Source organism: Coenobita brevimanus, chromosome 61 (genome assembly GCF_032717465.1).
Source record: "Coenobita brevimanus isolate Jiangsu-jjx chromosome 61, ASM3271746v2, whole genome shotgun sequence".
In the NCBI taxonomy this organism is placed as follows: Eukaryota; Metazoa; Arthropoda; class Malacostraca; order Decapoda; family Coenobitidae; genus Coenobita; species Coenobita brevimanus.
In genome coordinates, this window is record NC_137014.1 from 35,515,247 (window position 1) to 35,536,997 (window position 21,751).

At 43.9% G+C, this 21,751-nt stretch overlaps 1 protein-coding gene across 1 annotated transcript in view; it reads left to right on the top strand.

The window, feature by feature from the left end:
* Positions 1–21,751, top strand: part of LOC145403746 (gem-associated protein 5-like) — a 410,271-nt gene that overhangs the window by 328,220 nt on the left and 60,300 nt on the right. The window contains exon 24 of the mRNA XM_080275424.1: positions 20,250–20,460. Coding sequence (XP_080131550.1) covers positions 20,250–20,460 — 211 coding nt within the window. The remainder of the gene's footprint in view (positions 1–20,249; positions 20,461–21,751) is intronic.

Here is a 21,751-nt window from a genome sequence, read left to right on the forward strand (position 1 = left end):
TATGGTAGCCCAAGGCATCATTACTCCCACAGGTGATGACTGGTCTCAGTGGTGCCACCCCCTTGTGGCTGTTCTCAAGCCCAACAGTGGTGTGAGGATCACCAGTGATCTGTCCAAGCTGAATAGTCAAGTGTCACGCCCAGCACATCCCTCGCCCACTTCCTTTGCTGCCATCCACAGTGTGGACCCGAAGGCACGTTTCTATTTGACGATAGATGCCCTGTGCGGCTACTGGCAAATTGAGCACGCAAAGGAGGACCAGCCACTGACCACATTCATCACTCTATACGGCTTTTTCTGATGTTGCTGCGGTCCCTGTGGGTTTTACTGCAACGGGAGATGCCTCTTGTCTCCGAGAAGATGTAGCATTACAAGGTGGGACAAACTGTGTGAAGGTCGTTGGTGATGTTCTCCTGTACGACGAAGACTACCTCACACACGTACTTTGCATCCACGATGTGCTGTTCAGGTGCCAGAAACGTGGGACCACACTCAATGCAGACAAGTGTATTCTAGCCACATCTGCAGTATCTTTTTGTGGATATATCCTCTCCATGGATGGCACAGCAGCTGATCCAGGAAATATCAAGGCCATAACAGACTTTGCCACTCCTGCCAGCCTTACAGACCTGAGGTCATTTATGGGCCTGGTGAACCAGTTGGCAGAGTTCTCCCCAGACATCTCATCTGCTGCACAGCCCTTGCGCCCCCTAGTTAGCCCAAAGTGGACATTCCTGTGGACCCCAGATCATGATGAGGCATTCAAGATAGTGAAGGAGGCCCTCAAAAGACCACCTATTTTAGCAATGTTTGACCCAGCTTTACCTACCATCTTGCAGACAGATGCATCCGGCCTACATGGCATTGGCTACACCTTCTTGCAAGACTATGGTTGAGGACAGTTCAGACTGGTCCAGTGTGGCTCCAGTTCCTGATGGATGCAGAGACGTGTTATGCCACAAATGAATGAGAACTATTGGCTGTGACTTGGGCTGCCTCAGAGTGCAAGTTTTACTTAACAGGACTACAACATTTAAATTTATCACTGACCACTGCCCACTGATACCAATCCTCAGCCATTACTCACTGGAGAAGCTCTCACCATACCAGTTTACAGCAAAATGTCAAGGAGGCCAACAGCTCTGCATTCCAGATCTCTCCTGTTATCCTGTCAGTCATCCCAGTCCTGAGGATGATATGCTGAGCACAGAGACAAGCATCTCCATCAGGACAGTTGTCATGCTTCAGGCAGTGTGCTCCCTAGCCAGTTTTCATTTCCAGGAGCCTTCTTTGGATGACATAGTTATGGAGGACTTCAAGAAAGCAGCCCAAGACGACCTACACAAGGCTCCTAGACTGCATGAAGAATGGCTTCCCTCATCAGCACTATGACCTCCACACAACACTGCTCCCATACTGGGAGATAAGAGAGGGTGTCTACATTGGTGGAGACCTTCTGCTTTACGGGCCACGTGTTGTTGTTCTCGCAGCCCTGCGCCGCACTGTCTTGGTCCACCTCCATGACAGCCATCATGGGGCAGAGGCCACCAAGAGGCATGTAAGGCAGACTGTCTACTGGCCCGGCATTAATGCAGACATCACCAACACTGTCCGTACATGTGAGCCATGCCAGGTACTCCAGCCCAGTCAGCAGCAGGAACCACTGCTTTCTGATGACACTCCAACCAGCACCTTTGAGTGTGCATCAGCTGACTTCTTCAGTGTTGCAGGGAAGTCTTTCATAGTCATAACTGACCATCTTTCAGGCTGGCCTGTTGTCATGAAGTCTGCCGCCACCATACAGCAGTTCCAGCAGTCTTTCGTGATGTAGGCATCTCCGTGCGACTCAGGACTGACAGAGGGCCCCAGTTCACGAGCCCGGACTTTGCAACATTTTTAGACCGTTGGGGAGTCCGTCACATGACCTCCTCACCACACTATCCACAGTCCAGTGGCCATGCCGAGGCTGTTGTCAGGTCAGTGCAGCATCTTATTCTCAAGGTGGCTCCAAGGGCAACATCGACTGTGAGGACTTCAAATGGAGTCTCCTAGAGCTTCGCAACACCCTGAACCACACCGGACATTCCCCAGCACAATTAGTGTATGGACACCCCCTCCACTCCTGTGTTCCTGCCCACCCGGAGTCCTTCAAGAAGAAGTGGCAAGCCAAGACAGAGGAATGTGACCATCAACCCCGATACAATCGACATGCCTGTCTTCTCCCCAGGTTGCAGATCAATACGCAGGTTCACATTTAGGACCCAACTTCAAACCGCTGGGACAAGGTGGGCGCCATTATGGGCATAAGCAAGTCGTGGGACTACTAGGTCAGGCTCCCCAGTGGCTGTGTGTGGTGGAGGAACCACCACTTCCTCCACCCAGTGCAGTCAACCCCTCTACTGCTTAAGTCTCCACCTGTGGCCCAGATCCTCGCTGTTCAGAGCAGATCCACCAGCGGCAGCAGCCCACTCAAGACTTTGCTGTGAGCATTTATGGGAAGGGAGGTGTGGGATATTATGTATATTGTACATGTGTAATAATGTGGGTTGTATATTCAACCATTTGGCTACGCTGCCAAGTGGCAGCACCAGTGTCAGTCAGGCCCCGCCACTCATGCTGTAAGGGCTGTCTGTTTTGTTTATGAGCATTACCCCACTTTACTTTTGTTTTGTTGGGCAATAATAAAACCTACGTTTAAGTGACTCAGTGTTTCTGTGACCCTATGAAGGTGAAAGTAGTTCCAGGCCCCTGAGAATAAGACACAGAACAAAGGCATGGTTTTAGGGAACAAACAGACCACCGTAATGTTGTCCACCCAGTTTTCAAGCTCTCAGGGTGGCATGGGGCACTGTCGATTAGGAGGAGAATCCTCTTGGCCAGATTCTTCCTGCTGGCATAATCCTGGAATGTGGGGGAGAGGTACCTTGCCATGTAGGAGCGATTGAGGGAGGTGGCGAGCCACGCCTTGGGATTTTATTTCTGAATAACCCCATGGTTTTCTTTGCATCGCTGGCCAGTGCCCTGTGGTTCTCCCTGTGGCAGATTAGGAGGGACTTTAGTTTAAGCATCCCAATGTTCAGCCCCAGGAGAAGTGTGAGGTGGTCCTTCATTGCCCTGAACCCAGGCACACATTTTTTTTCTTGACTAATGCACATTTTCTTTAACCCGCCCAATCCCGACGTTTTCTGAGCTTTGGTCCGCCCCAGTCTCGGCTTTTTTTTTTTTTTTTTTTTTTTTTTTTTTTTTGTTTGCTCAAACATTCACTTTGGTCAGAAACTAAGGAAAATCACAAAGAAAGGTGTCCCTTGTGTCCAGAAATGGCTTACCTGGAGCACGTAAGTTTGACAAATACTGCCATGCTCTATAAGTAGTCTTTTCGCCGTACGTTTTCTATGGTGGAACGGGTACTCTGAACTGATGCAGTATACGTTTATTATCATGTATTCATATGTTGGAAATATCTATACCACAAGTATATTGGGTTTTATACAGAAAAAAATGAGAAATAAGGTATGTACCATTGTGCGACCCTAGCGAAATCGGTCGATTATGTCACCGATGGTAGCAAACATCGTTATTTCATCAGCTATTGTATTTTTTCATGTTCCATATTACTTCCACAATTACATCATACCTTTTTCAACTTTACATAATTGTTTGTACATATTTTGAGGCATTATGACAAGAATTAGCATAAAAGTAGCGCTTATTTACCAAGTGAGATCATTTTATGTCATTTTTTTTCACCTCAGATTCTATTTTTTCGCCTTTTGGATTACTTATAATATATAACCGACTTACATGTTATACAATTAGTTTTATAGATGTACTTGCTGTACGAAAAGAATTAGCATAAGAATAGCGCTTATTTACCAAGTGACAACTTGGTCTTTCATGTTTTTTTCAACTCAGATTCTATTTTTTCACCTTTTTGATTACTTATAACATAACATATTACCCATTTACATGTTAGACAATTGCTTTTACAGAAATACGTGCTTTATGAAAAGAATTAGCATAGAAGTAGCGCTAATTTACGTAGGTAAATCATGTCATTATTTTTTCACCTCTGAATTTATTTTCTCCCCCTTTATAGTACTTCTCACATTACATTCTGGCCTTTTCCATGTCAAACATTTGCTTTCACAGTAGTACACGATTTACAGTAAGCCTTATCCTAATATATATATATACATATATATATATAGAGAGAGAGAGAGGGAGTGAGGTGGGATGGTGGTACACTGGGAGACAGCTTATCCCATAATTGGTGGCTAAATTTAGAGCCCTTGGGGAATTTCCCACTCCTCTTACACCGTGAACAAAATTCTTCCTAGCGCTTATTTACCTACTGACTGTGTTCTGTGACTTTCAACTTAGACTGTTTGTCAACTTACATACTAACTTTACAGTAACTATACAATTGCTTTTATAGATGTACATGCTTTATGAAAAGAATGAGCATAGCAATAGCGTAACCAGGTGAGTTCAGGTCACCTTTTATAATACTTCCAATATAACATATTACCCCTTTACATGTTATACAATTGCTTTTGTAGATGTACATGCTTTACGAAAAGAATGAGCATAGCAATAGCATAACCAGGTGAATTCAGGTCACTCGAAATCTAATTATTCACCTTTTATAATACTTCCAATATAACATATTACCCCCTCTACATGTTATATATATATATATAGAGAGAGAGAGAGAGAGGTGGAATGGTGGTCCACTGGGAGACAGCTTATCCCATAATTGGTGGCTAAATTAGGAGCCAGTGGGGAATTTTCCACTCATCTTACACCGTGAACAGAATTCTTCCTAGCGCTTATTTACTTACTGAATGTATGTCGTATGACTTTCAACTTAGACTATTTTTCAACTTACATACTAACTTTACAGTAACTATACAATTGCATTTATAGATGTACATGCTTTACGAAAAGAATGAGCATAGCAATAGCGTAACCAGGTGAGTTCAGGTCACCTTTTATAATACTTCCAATATAACATATTACCCCTTTACATGTTATACAATTGCTTTTGTAGATGTACATGCTTTACGAAAAGAATGAGCATAGCACTAGCATAACCAGGTGAATTCAGGTCACTCGAAATCTAATTATTCACCTTTTATAATACTTCCAATATAACATATTACCCCTCTACATGTTATAGAGAGAGAGAGAGAGAGAGAGGTGGGATGGTGGTCCACTGGGAGACAGCTTATCCCATAATTGGTGGCTAAATTAGGAGCCAGTGGGGAATTTTCCACTCATCTTACACCGTGAACAGAATTCTTCCTAGCGCTTATTTACTTACTGAATGTATGTCGTATGACTTTCAACTTAGACTATTTTTCAACTTACATACTAACTTTACAGTAACTATACAATTGCTTTTATAGATGTACATGCTTTACAAAAAGAATGAGCATAGCAATAGCGCTACAACGTGACTTCAGGTACCGTCATTATTTTTTCAACTCAAAATCTAATTATTCACCTTTTATAATACTTCGAATATAACATATTACCCATTTACATGTTAGACAAGTGCTTTTACCTTCTGCTAACTCACACTACGCCTAACATGAACACCACGTTGATGTGTTGCCTCCCCCACACCACTCTCGCTTTCACGAATCTGTCTGAGCTCTCCCACCCCAACACTTTCACTTTCTACTGCCCTAACCATCCCCACACCACTACTTCCTGCCACAGAACACACAAAAGGAACATACCTGTGGAACAGTCGCGATGTGCCGTCTGTCCCAGTCCCAAGTGGCGATATCTTTTCCTTCCCCAGCCAGGAAAATACGCCACCATGTACTGTTTCCTCGTCCTCGTCCTCATCTGATGGTAGGTGTTGCTGCTTAGATGCAGCACGTGGTGCAGGCTGGCCGTCCCCTGCCCTCCTATATGTAATATATTTGACTTTCCTTGGGGAAGGGACCTCCTCATCACTGCTGCTGGTTACCTCCTCAGGCTGCACATAATCAACATCGAGGGTGTCATTGTCCATTGGGGAATCACTATCCCCTGTAAAAGTATCCAGGGCGACTTGTATCTCCTCTGACAGCCCACGACGCACCATATCTGACCTGGGTGACTGCTGAGGGGTAAGTGGAGGATCAAGGGGTCTGGTGAGGTTAATCTGGGTCTAGTGGATTATCCGCCTGGCGGGGAGTAGGTGAGGCTTGCGTAGGCGGGCAAAACAGAAATCAGGCGCGATTTTTGAAAAATGTGAAAATTATGCAACTTGCAATGTTGCTGCGTTAATTCACGTCGCCGGGACATGAGTGCACATCATGTGCAGACGTTAATTCACGTAGCCGGGACGGCGCGGGTTAACATCCTCTTTCAACAAAGCCCCATTTCATCAAAGGTCAGAACTTGCTTAACTCTGGATCTCCCTTCCTCGATCCTGTTATTTATCTTTGCAGGGAACACTGGTACCACCACATAGTCTGTGCTTACCACCTGTCCATGCATCATGATATTTTTGAGGTCAGCACAAGCCTTGAATTGATCAAACCAGCCACTGCTAGCTTTGAAATCCTCGTTAACCTCATCCCTCTCCCATCCTTCAGGTCCTTCCAGAGGGACAGAGCCTTGGCACAGGTGAAATTTTTACCTATGGTTGCCCTAGCTTAATTCTTCTCGTTTACCCACAACATAAGTAACTGCTCCATCTCCATTATCAGTTCCCTTATTGGACAGGGCACCTGTTACCCAGCAATGAGGACTGCTGCAGACTTCTTGAGCACAGTCAAGACAGTTGACTGGGGCAGCTTCATAGTTGTCAGCGATCGTATTTGCCCCATCTCCAGCCATTTGGCACTTGACATTGTCCAGCTTAACATCGAGGAAAAGGGTTTACTTTACCCTCTCGGCATTTCCTTCAGTGCTTTTATAAGCACTGTGCTTTCCACTCGGCCCTTCACTATCACCATGCTTACCACTGGGTTTTGCACCCTAGCCAGACATGATTTCAAATTTTCAGAATGCTGTATTTCACTTGTAAATGGAATCTTCCCACTGTATATTCCACACTGCAATGACAGGTGCTCACTTGCACTGCAATATTGTGGTAGCACTGGTGGTCTGATGACAATGCAGTGGTGAGATGATGATGATGTAACACCATAAGCATAATAAAAGACGATTGCTGTGATGCACTGGTGAGATGATGTAACACAGTGAGCAAAATAAAAGACGATCACTGTGGTGGGACACATGAGAGAGTGGCCAAGCAGGACACAAAGTCCAAAGGAGTACAGGAGGGAGAGAGCATGTGCAGAGGCTTTAAAAAAGGGTTCTGTTCTCGTATATACAGGTGGCCATCTTCCCTCAAATGTATGGCTGTCGTCTTGCTTGTGGCTGTGCTTACACATGGGATCATCTGAGGGGCAATCACTCCTACCATTGCTATAGCAATTTTTTGCAGTTGCTCAGTAGGGCCAGGTAGAACTTTTATACGTCATTCTATACTCAGTTTTTTTTATTGAGGTGAAGATGCACTTGATAGGTTGGTGACGGTTGGCTGAATGCAACATGTCCGAAAAACATTTACTAACCCAAATTTCCCCATCAGATATATGTTGTCAATTAATAATAGAGAGATTATGAACTAACGTTGCATTCAGCCAATCATCACCAATCTGTAAGTGCATCTTCGCCTCGATAAAAAAAACTGAGTATTGTGATTCATCACATAGTGATTTAAGTAATCCCTCTAATATCCGAACGCCCAATATCCGAACATCCCCACTAACTGGACATAATCGTCCCGGGATCCAATATTCCCAAAATAGTCCGAAAACCGCAAAAAATTCGAAAAAAAATTGAATTTTTCCCGCCTGTAATTTGAACTTGGCATGCGCAGCGCAGGACAGCTCTGTTGTGGCGCGTCATTCCTCCGACGTCCGATAGAGCGCCGCTGCATCCTCCCCACTTTCCGCCTGTCTCTCGTCGCGAGTGCACGCTCGTCGTCATGGCTGCCCACGTGCTCACTTTTGTGGTGGTGCCTTACCTGCTGCAGGCACTCCTGCTGCTCTTGTGCCTCTCCTTCGTGTGTGTGATGATGGCCCCGCCGCCTGAGAAGAGGAAGAGAGTGGTGTTGACTCTGGAGAAGAAACGGGAGATATTGGAGAAAGTAGATGCGGGGTGGTCTTTTTCCCTCATCCTCTGCGAGTTCAACCTGGCCCAATCTACTTTGTTTGATATCAAGAGATCCCGAGACAAACTCATGCAGTACACAGCTGACTTCTCGTTGAGAAGCAGACGCAACGTGGAGAGGAAGGTGATAATTACTCCCAAGTTTGCTGAAGTCGACCGCTCCATGTTGATTTGGTATCGACAGCAACGTGCTGCTGGTGTGATGGTACGTGGTACGGAGCTGAAGGCTTCTGCTGAGAAGTTTGCCGGGCTTCACGACGCCCTAGACTTCAAGGCATCCGAGGGTTGGCTCTTCGCATTCAAGTTACGGCATGGCCTTACCAACCGTAAAGCTCATGGCGAAGCTTTGGACGCTAATGAGGATGGAGTTGACGAGTTTCGGCACAAGGTGAAGGGCTTGATCGACAGGGAGGGCCTCACTCTTGGTCAAGTCTACAGTGCTGACGAAACTGGTCTATTCTATCGCTCTTTGCCAATGAACACTCTAGCTGAGGAGACGGAGAAGCGTGTACCTGGGCGCAAGCTCTCCAAGCAACGGATATCTGCTTTGTGTTGTGCTAATGCTAACGGCATGCACCGGCTTAAGCCCGTTATTGTTGGCCGTGCAAAGCAGCCTCGGTGTCTTCATGGAGTGATGGATGTCCTTCCTGTCGTCTGGTACCATTCTTTGAAGGCATGGTTTACAGCTGTGATCTTCAAAGACTGGTTCCACCGCCACTTCGTCAAGGAGGTCATCAATTACCAGACGAAGACACTGGGAATCCCGCACGACCAGGTAAAGGCCCTCCGTCTCCTCAACAATGCACCTGCCCACCCGTGCGACAAGGACTCGGTGGCTGAGAATGGCCGGATTAGGTGCATGTTTCTGCCACCTAATACGACTGCTCTCATCCAACCAATGGACCAAGGAGTGATCGTAGCAACAAAGCGCTTATACCGAAGGAAGTTCCTGTACGAGGTGATGGTTGTTCTCGAGGACGAGGACGAGCGCAGGGAGGGACGGGACATGCGAGGCCAGCAGACTTTGGAAAACCTTCGCCGCTACAACATCAAGTCTGCAATCTACAACTGGGCCAGTGCATGGAAGGAAGTCCCTGTCAAGACTCTAGAAAATGGTTGGTCTCATCTGCTTCTCGGAATGGATGTGGAGTACGATTTTCTAGGTTTTGACGTGGATGACTTCCATGCACGTCTTCGTACGCATCGCAATGAAGTTGATGTGGACGATGTGCGTGAGTTGTTGGATGACAATGAGGGCGATCCTTGGTATCAGACATTGTCTGATATCGAGATCGCATCTTCAGTTGCAGGTGTCAGTACCCAGCTTGAAGATTCCGACGATGATGTGGACTCCTCTCAGCATGACACTACTCTAGCCATCCCCAAGCTGAGCGCACTCTGGGAACACCTAGAGTTCGTTCTCGACTACCTGGAACACCCGGACTGCGACAGGGAGATGGGGCCCTTGGGACTTGTGGAGGAAGTGCGTGCTTTCCGGCAGCGCATCATCAATCGTCAGAATCGTCGTTCCTTGCGTCAATCAACGATTGACAGTTTTTTCAGGCCCGTGACCCCCGCTGTGCCCAGCCCTGGCTCCACTCTGTTGCCTCCCCAAGACAGGCCCTCATGCTCTGAGCCACAGCCCAGTACATCAGCCACGGTGGAGTCACCGCTCGACGTGAGTTTGCGTCTATCTTCAGAGTCGTCTGCAGTGGGTATGCCATCACCACGACCCAGCGACGCACCCCTAGGTCACCTGCCAGTGATACTCTTGGACTCTGACAGTGATTAAACATCAAGAACTTCTCCACTAGACCACACGGGAATTTAGTGTTGTGCAGTGAAAAAAACAGTGTGTTGTGTTAAGGATTTACAATTGTGAGTGAGAAGACAATTTTTGAACAAAATTTAACGTAAATAGACTTGTCTGTTTTTGCTTCAGAAAATGGTTAGAAGAGTGGAAAAAGTTAAAGTGCAGAGTGCAACACTTAGTAAGTTACAATGGAGCATAAGTTAGACAAGAGTGCACTGTGAAGAGAACGGACTTCTGAGTGCAATTGACTAAGTTCAGTGCAAGACTACATGAACAATGTACTGCAAGTGCCTCAGGAAGTCCTTCATACTGTCAGTGTCTGAGAGGAGGCGGTTATTCATCGAGATGGCCATGGACTTGCTGTAAGTAGGCAGAATGTTTCATACTGTACTTTTTTCCATACTATACTTGCCTCAAACACCTCATTTCACTCTTTAATGTCCTTTATTGGTGTGAATAGGTTGTTAGGAGCTATGCATGTGCAGTAGGAAGGTGTTTTTCTGAGTTAGGCTAGGTTAGGGTCCATAACTACCAGTCCAGGAGCCAGGGACTTTAAGTACCCAGAATGTTGAATATTGTATGAACCTACCTCAAAAGACTCATTTTATTCTTCTTTTGCGTTTATTTCAGTCTTTTATGTGCCTTATTGGTGTGATTTGGGTCTTGATAGGTGCTATGCATGTCCAGAGGGAGTTGTATAGGTGTTTCTCTGAGTTAGGGTCCATAAGTACAAGTCCATAAGCTGGGGCCCAATATCCGGACAAGACCACTATCTGGACCTGCCTATGGCTCTATTACGTCGGATGTTGGAGGGATTACTGTATATAGCAAGGCCCGACTGTATCGTGTTTAGCTTTGCATCAGAGTCTGTCATGTGTCCATCCATGTATCACCTAGTTCTTGAGGACCCCATCCAGAGTTTAGGGACCAGTCACTCATCTTTGAGTGTCATTTTATGGGCAATAAACCCCAACCACCCCACACTGCCATATTCACTTCCCTATTCCATGTCACTGCTTTCAGTAGTATGTAAAAAAAAAAAAAATCACTGCATGATGGTATTGTGATTTATACGCTGATGTGAGGAAGTGAAGCTTGGACACTGTTGGAAGGGCACAAGTCTAGAGTGAGAACAGTAGAAGTGTGTTATTTGAGAAGAGCATGCAAAGTGACATGGAGAGGCAGACAGATAAATGAGGAAATGAAAGAGGATTGTGGTTTGATGTGAATGTGATTGGAAGTGTTAGGAGAAATACTCTAAGATGGTTTGGCCATGTGGAGAGGATGGAGCATGAAAGGCTGACTAGAAGTTGTGTGAGTCAGGTGGATGGGGAAACTGAGGATGGGGTGGAAAGATATATGAGAAAGGAAGTGTGTTAGTTGAAGAGAGGGTAGCCAAATGGGAGAGGACTGGGTGACATAGAGGCAATTTATTTCTGACCATCCCTTATGGAATTTAAGTTTCTGGCTGCAGATAGACAGGGAGATAGGTAGGTAGATAGACCCTTGTAAGTGCTCATGGGCCACTATACCACATGGCATCCATGTGTTGATTACAGGAATCCTTAAGGTGACCAGAGTCCTACATTTAGGCGGGACAGTCCCGCTTTTTGGACTTATGTCCTGCTTTTTTAATTGTGACTAGAATGTCCTGCTTTTGGAGCAAATTATCTCAAATGTCCCACTTTTAGAAAATTACTATTACATTAGATATAACATGACCCTCTTTTATGAAATTAAGATGAATTAGTAAAATTATGTATAATCCAAACCAAATGAAATACCAAATTATTAATATAATATCTGTAATACTCACTAGCTGGTAACATTTGTTGGCCATTCGCTGTACCATATTGTATGTTCAGAGTTCGTATGAGACATTAGTGTTTGATTAGCAGCCTCAGGGTGAGGTGTAGCGCAGCAGTGGTCGCTGTCACTCACAGAAGTCAATATATTTACTGTATTTATGTATATATATGTATACACACACACACACACACACACACACACACACAGGAGAGGTCTGTAAAGATGCAGCAATGCAAGCTGAAATAATGAACAAATGTTTCCAATCGGTTTTCACTAATGAAAGAGAGTTTGTGCAGGGGGGGATAGTGATTGGAAATGTACCGGTGATGAAAGATATAAAAGTGGAGGTATAGGAAGTGTATAAATTACTGGAAACTCAAGATGTAAGGAAAGCCCCAGGACCTGATGGAGTTTCTAATTGGGTACTGAAGGAATGCAGAGAACAACTGGCGGATAAAATTCACAGTTTAATCGTGTGTTCTCTGGAAGAGGGGAAAGTGCCACAAGAATGGAAGAGGGCAAATGTGGTACCAATTTATAAGGGAGGAAACAGGGAAGAACCCCTGAATTATAGACCAGTTATAAGGGAGGAAACAGGGAAGAACTCCTGAATTATAGACCAGTGTCTTTAACCAGCGTGGTCTCAAAATTGTGTGAGAGAATCCTGAAAGACGGATGGATAAAATATCTAGAGGAGATGAATATTTTGGCTGAATGTCAGTTTGGATTCAGAAGTGGAAGGTCATGTGTTTCCAACTTGTTGAGCTTTTACTCAAGAGCGATTGACGTGGTACAGGAGAGAGATGGTTGGGTGGATTGTGTGTACTTAGACTTAGAGAAGGCCTTCGACAAGGTACCTCATAAGAGACTGATGTGGAAACTAGAATATATAGGAGGACTGAAGGGGAAACTCCTGGAATGGATAAGAGACTTTTTGAGAGACGGACAAATGAGGACAGTAATAAAGGATAGGATGTCTGGATGGAGGGAAGTAACAAGTGGAGTCCCTCAAGGCTCGGTGTTGGCTCCAGTAATGTTCCTGATTTACGTAAATGATTTGGTAGATGGAGTGAACAGTTATGCAAGTCTGTTTGCTGATGATGTAAAGATCTTGAGGAAGGTAGAGGTTGAAGAGGATTGTAAAATGCTGCAGGAGGATCTGGATAGGATACATGATTGGAGCCAGATGTGGGAAATGAAATTTAATGTAAAGAAATGTAAAATATTGGAAATGGGTAAAAGTACCAGGAGGCCATCACTGAATTATTTGTTAGGTAATGAATTAATCACAAAAATGAGTGAAGAGAAAGATTTTGGAGTGCAGTTCCAAGATAGTTTGTCACCTGAAAAACACATTAGCAAGATAGAGAGACATATAAACTCATGACTAACATAAGAGTAGCATTTCATTATATGGATGAGGAGATGATGAAAAAATTGATAGGGGCCATGATCCGCCCCAGGTTAGAATATGCAGCGGTAGTGTGGTCCCCACACAAAAAGAAAGATATAGGCCTAAACAAGATTGAGAGAATACAAAGAACAGCAACCAAGATGGTCCCCAGTCTGTCAGATCTGTCATACAGAGAGAGGCAGGAAAAGCTGGATTTGCCTTCCTTAGAGGAAAGGAGAAAGAGGGGAGACATGATTGCAGTGTTCAGGACCATGGTGGGAGTAGATAAAATTGACCGAGAAGATCTGTTTTTATAGGATAAGAGAGCAACAAGAGGACACGGAATGAAATTGAAAAAGTCAAGCTGCTTGAAGGATATCAAGAAATATAGCTTTCCTTACAGTAGTATAGACTTATGGAATAGCCTGGACAAAGAGATCGTCCAGTCTAAAAACTTAAACGAGTTTAAAGTTAAATTTGACATACTGAGAAACAGCGACGAGAACCCACGAACATAGCACATTTCGTGTATATCACAATTAGGTATATTAGGTAAATACGTAAATATTTGGAACGACTTAGACGAAAAGGTGGTGCATGAGAAAAACATTCATGTGTGTAAAAGTAGACTAGATAAATGTGGATATGGAGACAGGACAACACGAGCATTGCTCAATTCCTGTATACTACAAATAGGTAAATACACACACACACACACACACACACACACACACACACACACACACGTGACAGTGTCCCGCTTTTAGCTCTATTAAATCTGGGCACCTTAGTAATACGTCATTTATCCAGACATGCAGGATTTGGACCTGTTAGTGGTAGGTAGTGGCGACCATCATCCACTCACTTGATGTAGTGCTGCCTACTTCTTCCTTAGCCTTTATCATTCTTTTTCTGTGCCTGCCCTACTCTCTTCTTATTTCTCCCATCTTTTCTGTCACTACTTATTGCTTTTCTTTCTGTTACAGGTGGCTTTACATTGAGTGACAAGCCAAATGGTTTCCTGTAAGCCAAGAAACCATTTTCAACACTGGGTGGCAACCACATAACCAAACCATACGTGCTCCCTATGTGTCAAGTGGGTTGGTGGAGGGTTAGTGCCCCTCCCTGTAAAACAAATACAGTATAAACTCGTTATAACGGATTTCAATATAGCGGAATTCGCTTTTATCGGACTCGAGGAGCCAACTGGACAAATTTCTTATGCATCAGAAAAAGTCCGATAAAACCAGAAGCAGTCCACCTCTTGGAATAATGAATAAACAGACAAACGAAGGAGATACCATAACATCGGTCCCTCCTCCCTCTTTCCTCCTCCAATTCTTCTCTTCCTCCCTGAGAATAGAGAGAGGTGAAGGTGAAATTGAAAATGAAAATTAAAGTAATCGTGAAAATGAGTGTAAAGGTGAAGGTGAAAGAGCATGGAAGTGAATGTGAATGTCAGAGTCAACAGAGAGAGAGAGAGGGAATAAATACGGGAATGACAAGTGGCGTCCTCTTTCCCATAAACAAATGAGGGAGATAGGCATAACATTGGTCCCTCCTCTCTCTCTCTCCCTCTCTCTCTCTCTCTCTCTCTCTCTCTCTCTCTCTCTCTCTCTCTATCTCCCCCTCTCTCTCTCTCTCTCTCTCTCTCTCTCTCTCTCTCTCTCTCTCTCTCTTCAGGAGAGAGAGAGGCGAAAGTGAATTTATAAATGAAGGTAGTGTGAGGTGAAAGTAAAAGTGAATGTGAAAATGGTGAAGGTGAAGGTGAAAGTGAAGATGAAAATAAAGTGAAAGTGAAGGTGGAAGGTGAAAGTGATTGTGAAAGTGAAGGTGAAAATGAAATCAAAAGTGAAAGTGAAGGTGAGGTGAAAATGAAGGTGAAAGTGTAGGTGAATGTGAAAGTGATGGTTAAGATGAAAGTGAAGGTGAAAATGAATGTAAAAGTGAAGGTGAAAGTGAAGGTGAAGGTGAAAGAGATGAAAGCGAAGGTGAAGGTAGAGAGGTGAAAATTTAAGTGAAGGTGAAGGGGAATGTGAAAGTAAAGGGGAGGGTGAAAGTGAAGGAGAGTGAAAGTAATTCTAAAGGTAAACATGAAAGTAGTATTGCAAGTGAAGGTGAAATGGAAATTCAAAGTGAGTGATAGTGAAAGTAAGTGTGAAGATGAAGGTGAAAGTGAGGAAGGAACTGAATATGAAAGTGAATGTGAATGTCAAAGTGAACTGAAAACAAAGGCTAAATGAATGGGAAGGTGAAGATGAAGGTGACGAGGAAGACAAAAAATATGTGAAGTAAAATGGAAGTGCCCAGTGCGAGAGAGAGAGAGAGACTGTAGAATAAATGCATGAATGACAAGCGCTTCTCTTTGCATAAGGAGGAAGAAGTCCAGGGAGGAGTTCAGATGTCGCTTTTTTTGGACTGGCTTGTGCCCCAATTAGTCCGATATAGTGAGGTTTTACTGTAACTCAGAGTCAAATGGCCACCCCGTATGGGATTATTGCGTCTGGCAATAGATAGATAGATAGAATTACCCTAGTACAGGACCTTGGCTCTGTTCAACCATTATTCGAATATACTTACTATTATCCAGACGTGAAAGTCCCCGAGAACTTCAGTCGGCCAGCTGACATGTTCAAACATTCAGCATTGTGGCTGCTGGGCTCGAGCCATGAATGGGAAATAACCCACAACCAGAGCTAAAATGTCCATCCGCCCCTGTACTGAATGGTCCAAGTTGTGTGCTGGTCCGATCACTCCCAACAAACCTTCAGCACCTGAGTAATACGACCGTAACCCACAAGCTGTGTCAAAACGTGTGTACACATCCCCACCGAAGGTCCACAGTCGCACGGCCACAGGGCTAAGTCATTCTCAACTGCCACCACACTTTGAACACAGACCACAAGCCATGAGTACTGTACATGTTCATTGACAGCAGCCGTATGCCTCTCTACCGAATGTCCAAAAGTCGTCTGGTCACCAAGAGTTTTGTTTCTGAATGGCCACCACGCGTCTAACAGACCACATGCCATGAGTAAATGTACGGTAAAAGCACCAATCCGCCTCGTGACGAAAGGGTGAAAATCCTGCCCACAGCCTTGCTTCTCCCCTCCTCCCGTCCCTTCTCCATACCCTCCTGGCTCCCCCCTCATTCCTTCAGTCCCTGCCCTCCTGCGTGCTGATAGTAATGACTCGTGAGTTTTTAATTTTTTTGCGATTTATTCGAATACTATTGGTCATATCAAAATTCCGAAGTAGCCACTAGCAAGCTCATGAAATTTTGCATCTAGACATTTGCTTAACTCTGGGATGGTTTTGACAGAATTTTGCACTAGGATTGTGGGAAGTTACTCAAGTACACTATTTATTCTCACTGCATTTCTGTACTTTTACTCATCAGTTTTTTGTGTTTTTATTAGCTTATTGACACCAGCAAAGATGATGGGATACCATTTATACCAACTTAACTAATTTCTAGTGACACATTTGCCTATGGATTTGTGTGTGTGTGTGTGTGTCAGGAGCAGTTATCCCTGGTGTCTGATAACTGATTTTCCAACCTTCCTGAGGCTTTTTGTGGATCTTTGTTGTATATGCATTGTTTTCTTGGTGTTTTGCATTAATATGGATAATCCTATGTGTGTTTTGATGCCTAAATATGGCAGAATGATCAGAAAACAGTGCCAAAATTAGAAGGGATACTGTACAGTCGTGGTCATAAATAATCACCTATCCTCCGGTACCCTGTGCCTCAGACTGGCTCCTTTATGCGTGGCAAGTCACAGTGGAGTAAGAGGAGCTGAGAGGGAGGAATCAGAGAGGGAGGGGAAGGTGGGTGGGGGGACGAGTGATGGTGCAGGGGTGGAGTGAGGGAGGGGAAGGATGGTAGGTAAGGGAGGGAGAATGAAATGCAAAGTGGTGGTCACTTTATTTGTTTGTTTTCTTTCTTTCAGGGCATGATATAAAAGAGTTATTATTTGTTAGATAGTGCTGCATTACACCTTGTATAGCGGTGTCAGATAACAAGCTTTAGAAAGATGGTGATATCAAGGGCTGACTCGTGAGAGAAATATACCAACGTGGCAGATAGCAGAGTCATATAGCTGAGTTTATCCTTGTATTTTGACTTTGGATGCGGATTGGAATCTTGATGGCTTTGACTAACATAATATTTCTGTCAGAAATGTCCTCTACCTTTACATGTAATTAATTTTGGAACTAAATATCTTATGCAGCCTTTGACATGGCTGTGTCCACAGTAGATGTGATCATCCAGTCGGTATATGCTCCCACTATACAGTCACCATCATGTATAATATTTTATGGCATGTCTATATGAAAAGGCTATTTAAAATAATTATGAATAAAAGGTAAAAAATTTGATGTCTGTGCACTTGGGTGGATTTAACAACGATATCTCTCATTATCTGATGCATGGACTCCATGCATGTATGGGTTTGAATGGCCGTCCAACAACCCCAACATCCTCTCATCACCTTGGAATGATATTTTCCTTCAACAAAAAACAGCTACTTCCAAATTGATGGACAAGACAGTAGTGTGTTGTGGCAGAAACTTCTGACTCTACACTAATGTTTGATCTGTCACATCAATATACAGTATTTCTCTAGTCAGGCCTTGATATCCCCACCTATCTAAAGCTTGTTATCTGATGCTGCTATACAAAGTGTAATGCAGCATTATCTACCAAATTTTAGCCCCTTTATATCATGCCCTGAATGAAAGAAAATGGACCAATAAATGTGACCATCACTTTGCATTTCATTCTCCCTACCCCACAGACCCTCCCTCCCCCTCCCTCACTCCACCCCAGCACCATCACTCGTCCCCTCACTCTCGGGCCCTTCCTTCTCAGTTCTTCTTACTCCATTGTGACTTGCCATGCATGAAGGAGCCAGTCTAAGGCACGGAGTACCAAAGCATAGGTGGTTATTTATGACCATGACCATACATATAATAGTGTACTGTATAGGTAGGGTGATTTTTGGTTTTCAGTGTTTTTTTCTTTTCATGTTTTTTCTTGGTGTTTAGTAGTACATTGGATATTCCTATGTGTGTTTTGATGTCTGAATATGGCAGACTGACCTGAAAACAGTGCCAAAATTAGGAGGGTTACTGTACATACCATACAGTAGTGTATAGGTAAGGTGTTCTTTGGTTTTTAGTTTCATTTTTTCATGATTTTCTTGGTGTTTAGCATTACTTTGGATATTCGTATGTGTGTTTTGATGTCTAAATATGGCAGATTGACCTGAAAATGGTGCCAAATTTGGGAGGGGCACTGTACATACGTTATAGGTAGGGTGTTTTTTGTTTTTAATTTTATTTTTCATGGTTTTTCTGGTGTTTACCATTGCTTTGGATATTCCTGTGCATGTTAAGAAGTCTAAATATGGCAGAGTGATTTGAAAACATTGCCAGAGTTAGGAGGGGTACAGTACATTCAGTATAGGCAGGGTGTTTTTTGTTTACTTTTTATTCTTTTCATGGTTTTCTTGGTGTTTAGCATTACTTTGGATATTCCTATGTGTGTTTTGATGTCTAAATATGCCTGAATGACTGGAAAACACTGCCAAAGAAGAAGAGGTTTTGTGCAAATATGTTAGGTATTGGTTGGAGGTTGGGTATAGGTAGGGTCTGAATATAGTAGGGGGATATTGTTCATTTTCAGGACATTGCCACTACCCGGACATGCCTTTGGCTCTGTTATGTCGGATGATTTAGGGATTACTATACAGGTTATCCCTTAATTCACGCGAACTTTTTTCACGCGATTTCGGTTATCCACAAATTTTTCATACAATAATTAAAACAAAATTATAGTATTCAAATAAGTAATTTCAATATACAAGAGAAATAAATGAAATATAAAAAAGGCCTACCTGCTGCCCGTGTGCACACATATATGTATGTGTGCGTGTGTATGTGTGTGTGGGAGCCTGGGAGGTCGGTCTACCACGCACCACACAGTCAGTTTGAATCCGACAGTCTAATCATGCATGACTCGAGATCGAGAATCGTTATTTGTGGCTTATTTTTTTGCCTTCCAGTGATTGCTTGCCTTGTCTGCCAACATGGGGCCTAAACGTAGTGCTAGTGATGCATGTGGTAACACACCAAAGCGGGCTGGTAAAGTGGTGTCACTGACAAAGTTAAAGTGTTGGACAAACTTCAGGGTGGAATGTCGGCGACAATTCTCCTTCTGGATGATTCCCCGTCATTTATTTACATACCAGTTTATTTAGCAAGTACAGTACACTAGTTTTTTACTTATATGAGTTATAAAATCCCCCTGAAAATTAGTTATTAAAGTATTAATTAATCAATAATAAATATATTAATCGAATGACGGGGAATTGTCCATGTTTTGATGGTGAATTGACTTGATGGTGAATTATCTCAGAACCGTATGTTTGGGTTGAGTCAACTGCTCATACAATAAAGAAGGAGAACGTAGCATACGGGAGACAGTGAGGGCTAGTGCACCAGACTCTGCTAAAGTGTCTCCACCTACGCCTGTGAATTGTCTTGGAACCGCATGTTTGGGGTGAATGAGTCAACTGTTCATACAATAAAGAAGGCAGAATGTAGCATACGGGAGGCAGTGAGGGCTAGTGTACCAAACTGCTGAAGTGTCTCCACCTACGCCTGTGCTTGTCATGTTTCAGTTTTAAATTTCTTACATTTTTGTTGTTTTTAATACTTTATGCTAGTTTATAAGGTGTATGTAGTGTATAAACAGTATTATCCAGGTGTAATATACGTATAGACATGCGTAATTATGTGCACACAAGGGCAGAACATATACGCGAATTTACCACATACGCGAAGGGTCTGGGAACCTAACCCTCGTGTGAATTAAGGGCTTACCTGTACATGGTTAGTATGCAATATAATAGCTGGTTTCCTGGTTTCACTTGATTATTTTCTCTTTCATATGTGAACAGGCAGATTGATATATATGGTTAGCATCTAATATAGTAGCTGGTTTCCAGGTTTCACTTGATTATTTTCTCTATCTTATGTGAACAGGCAGCTGAGCCAGGGAGGAATCGAGGATGCAGCACGCACCTTGTCTCGTCGCACTGACCCAGGCTCTCTGTTTGTAGCAGCCCAGCTGTACCAAGCTGCCGGACAGAGTAAGCTAGCAGAGGCCATGGGGGTGGCTGCACTAAGAGAAGCTTCCATCAAACAAGAGATGACCAAAATTAACCCATATTTGTTCCACATGCCAGAATTAAATGTGAGTGAAGTGATGGAGTAGATGGGAAGTTGTTGAATGCTGTGAAGAGTATGTATGATGGTGCTAAGGCTGCAGTGCGTGTGGATGGTGAACTAAGTGAATTTTTCTCTTTGAAGGTTTGGTTGAAACAGGGATGTGTCATGTCTCCATGGTTGTTCAATCTGTACATTGATGGGGTAATAAAAGAGGTACAAGGTAGGGTAGTGGATGTTGGAGTGGCCCTGGTGAGAGAGGATAGTGTTTGGAAACTCCCTGTACTGTTGTTTGCAGATGACACTGTGTTGTTGAGTGAAGACTAAGGGGAGCTGCAAGGCATGGTGGATGAGTTTGGGAGAGTGTGTAAGAAACGGAATCTAAAGGTGAATGTAGGGAAGAGTAAAGTGATGGTCTTTGAGAGAGGCGAAGTCAGTGAATGTACAGCGAGGTTGGATGGTGAGGAATTGGAAAATGTGAGTACGTTTAAGTACTTGGGTAGTGTGATGAGTAAGGATGGAGGTTTGGAGGGTGAAGTGCTTGAAAGGGTACAGCAGGGAAGAAAGGTTGCTGGTTCTTTGAAAACATTGATAAGAAACAGGGAAGTGAGCATGGAAGTGAAAAAGTTACTACATGACAGTATTGCGATACCAACTCTAACGTATGGGAGTGAAGCTTGAACGTTGTTGGAAGGACACAAGTCAAGAGTGAGAGCAGTGGAAATGAGTTATTTAAGAGGAGCCTGTGGAGTCACATGGAGAGACAGGTTGACGAATGAGGATATAAAGGAGCGGTGTGGTGTGGATGTGGATGTGATAGGAAGCGTTATGAGTAACACACTGAGGTGGTTTGGCCATGTGGAGAGGATGGAGGGTGAAAGACTGACGAAGAGAGTGTATGTGAGTGAGATGGAGGGGGAAGAGGGAGGGGGAGGCCGAGGATGAGATGGAGGGATGGGGTGGAGAGGTATATGAGAGAGGGGTGTGTGAGTTGGGAGCAGGGCAGTGAAATGGCAGGGGACAGGGCGACTTGGAGGCGATTTGTTTGTGGCCACCCCAAACGGGATTGTGGCGTCTGGCAATAGATAGATAGATAGATAGAAGTGAGTATGTCAGTGTAGAAAATGACACTTACCCTGTTTGTTAGTGGAAGATATGGTTATGATGGCATCACCATGGAAGGTTACTGTACCCTCTGCTGTTGCAGCCCAAGGCTGATATGAACATGAACCCAGAGAACTGAAAACTGAAGTTGCCCTCCTGCAGTCCACCAGACACCTCTTGGGGGGATAGGGAGATGAAGGTATTTGTTTTGCCTG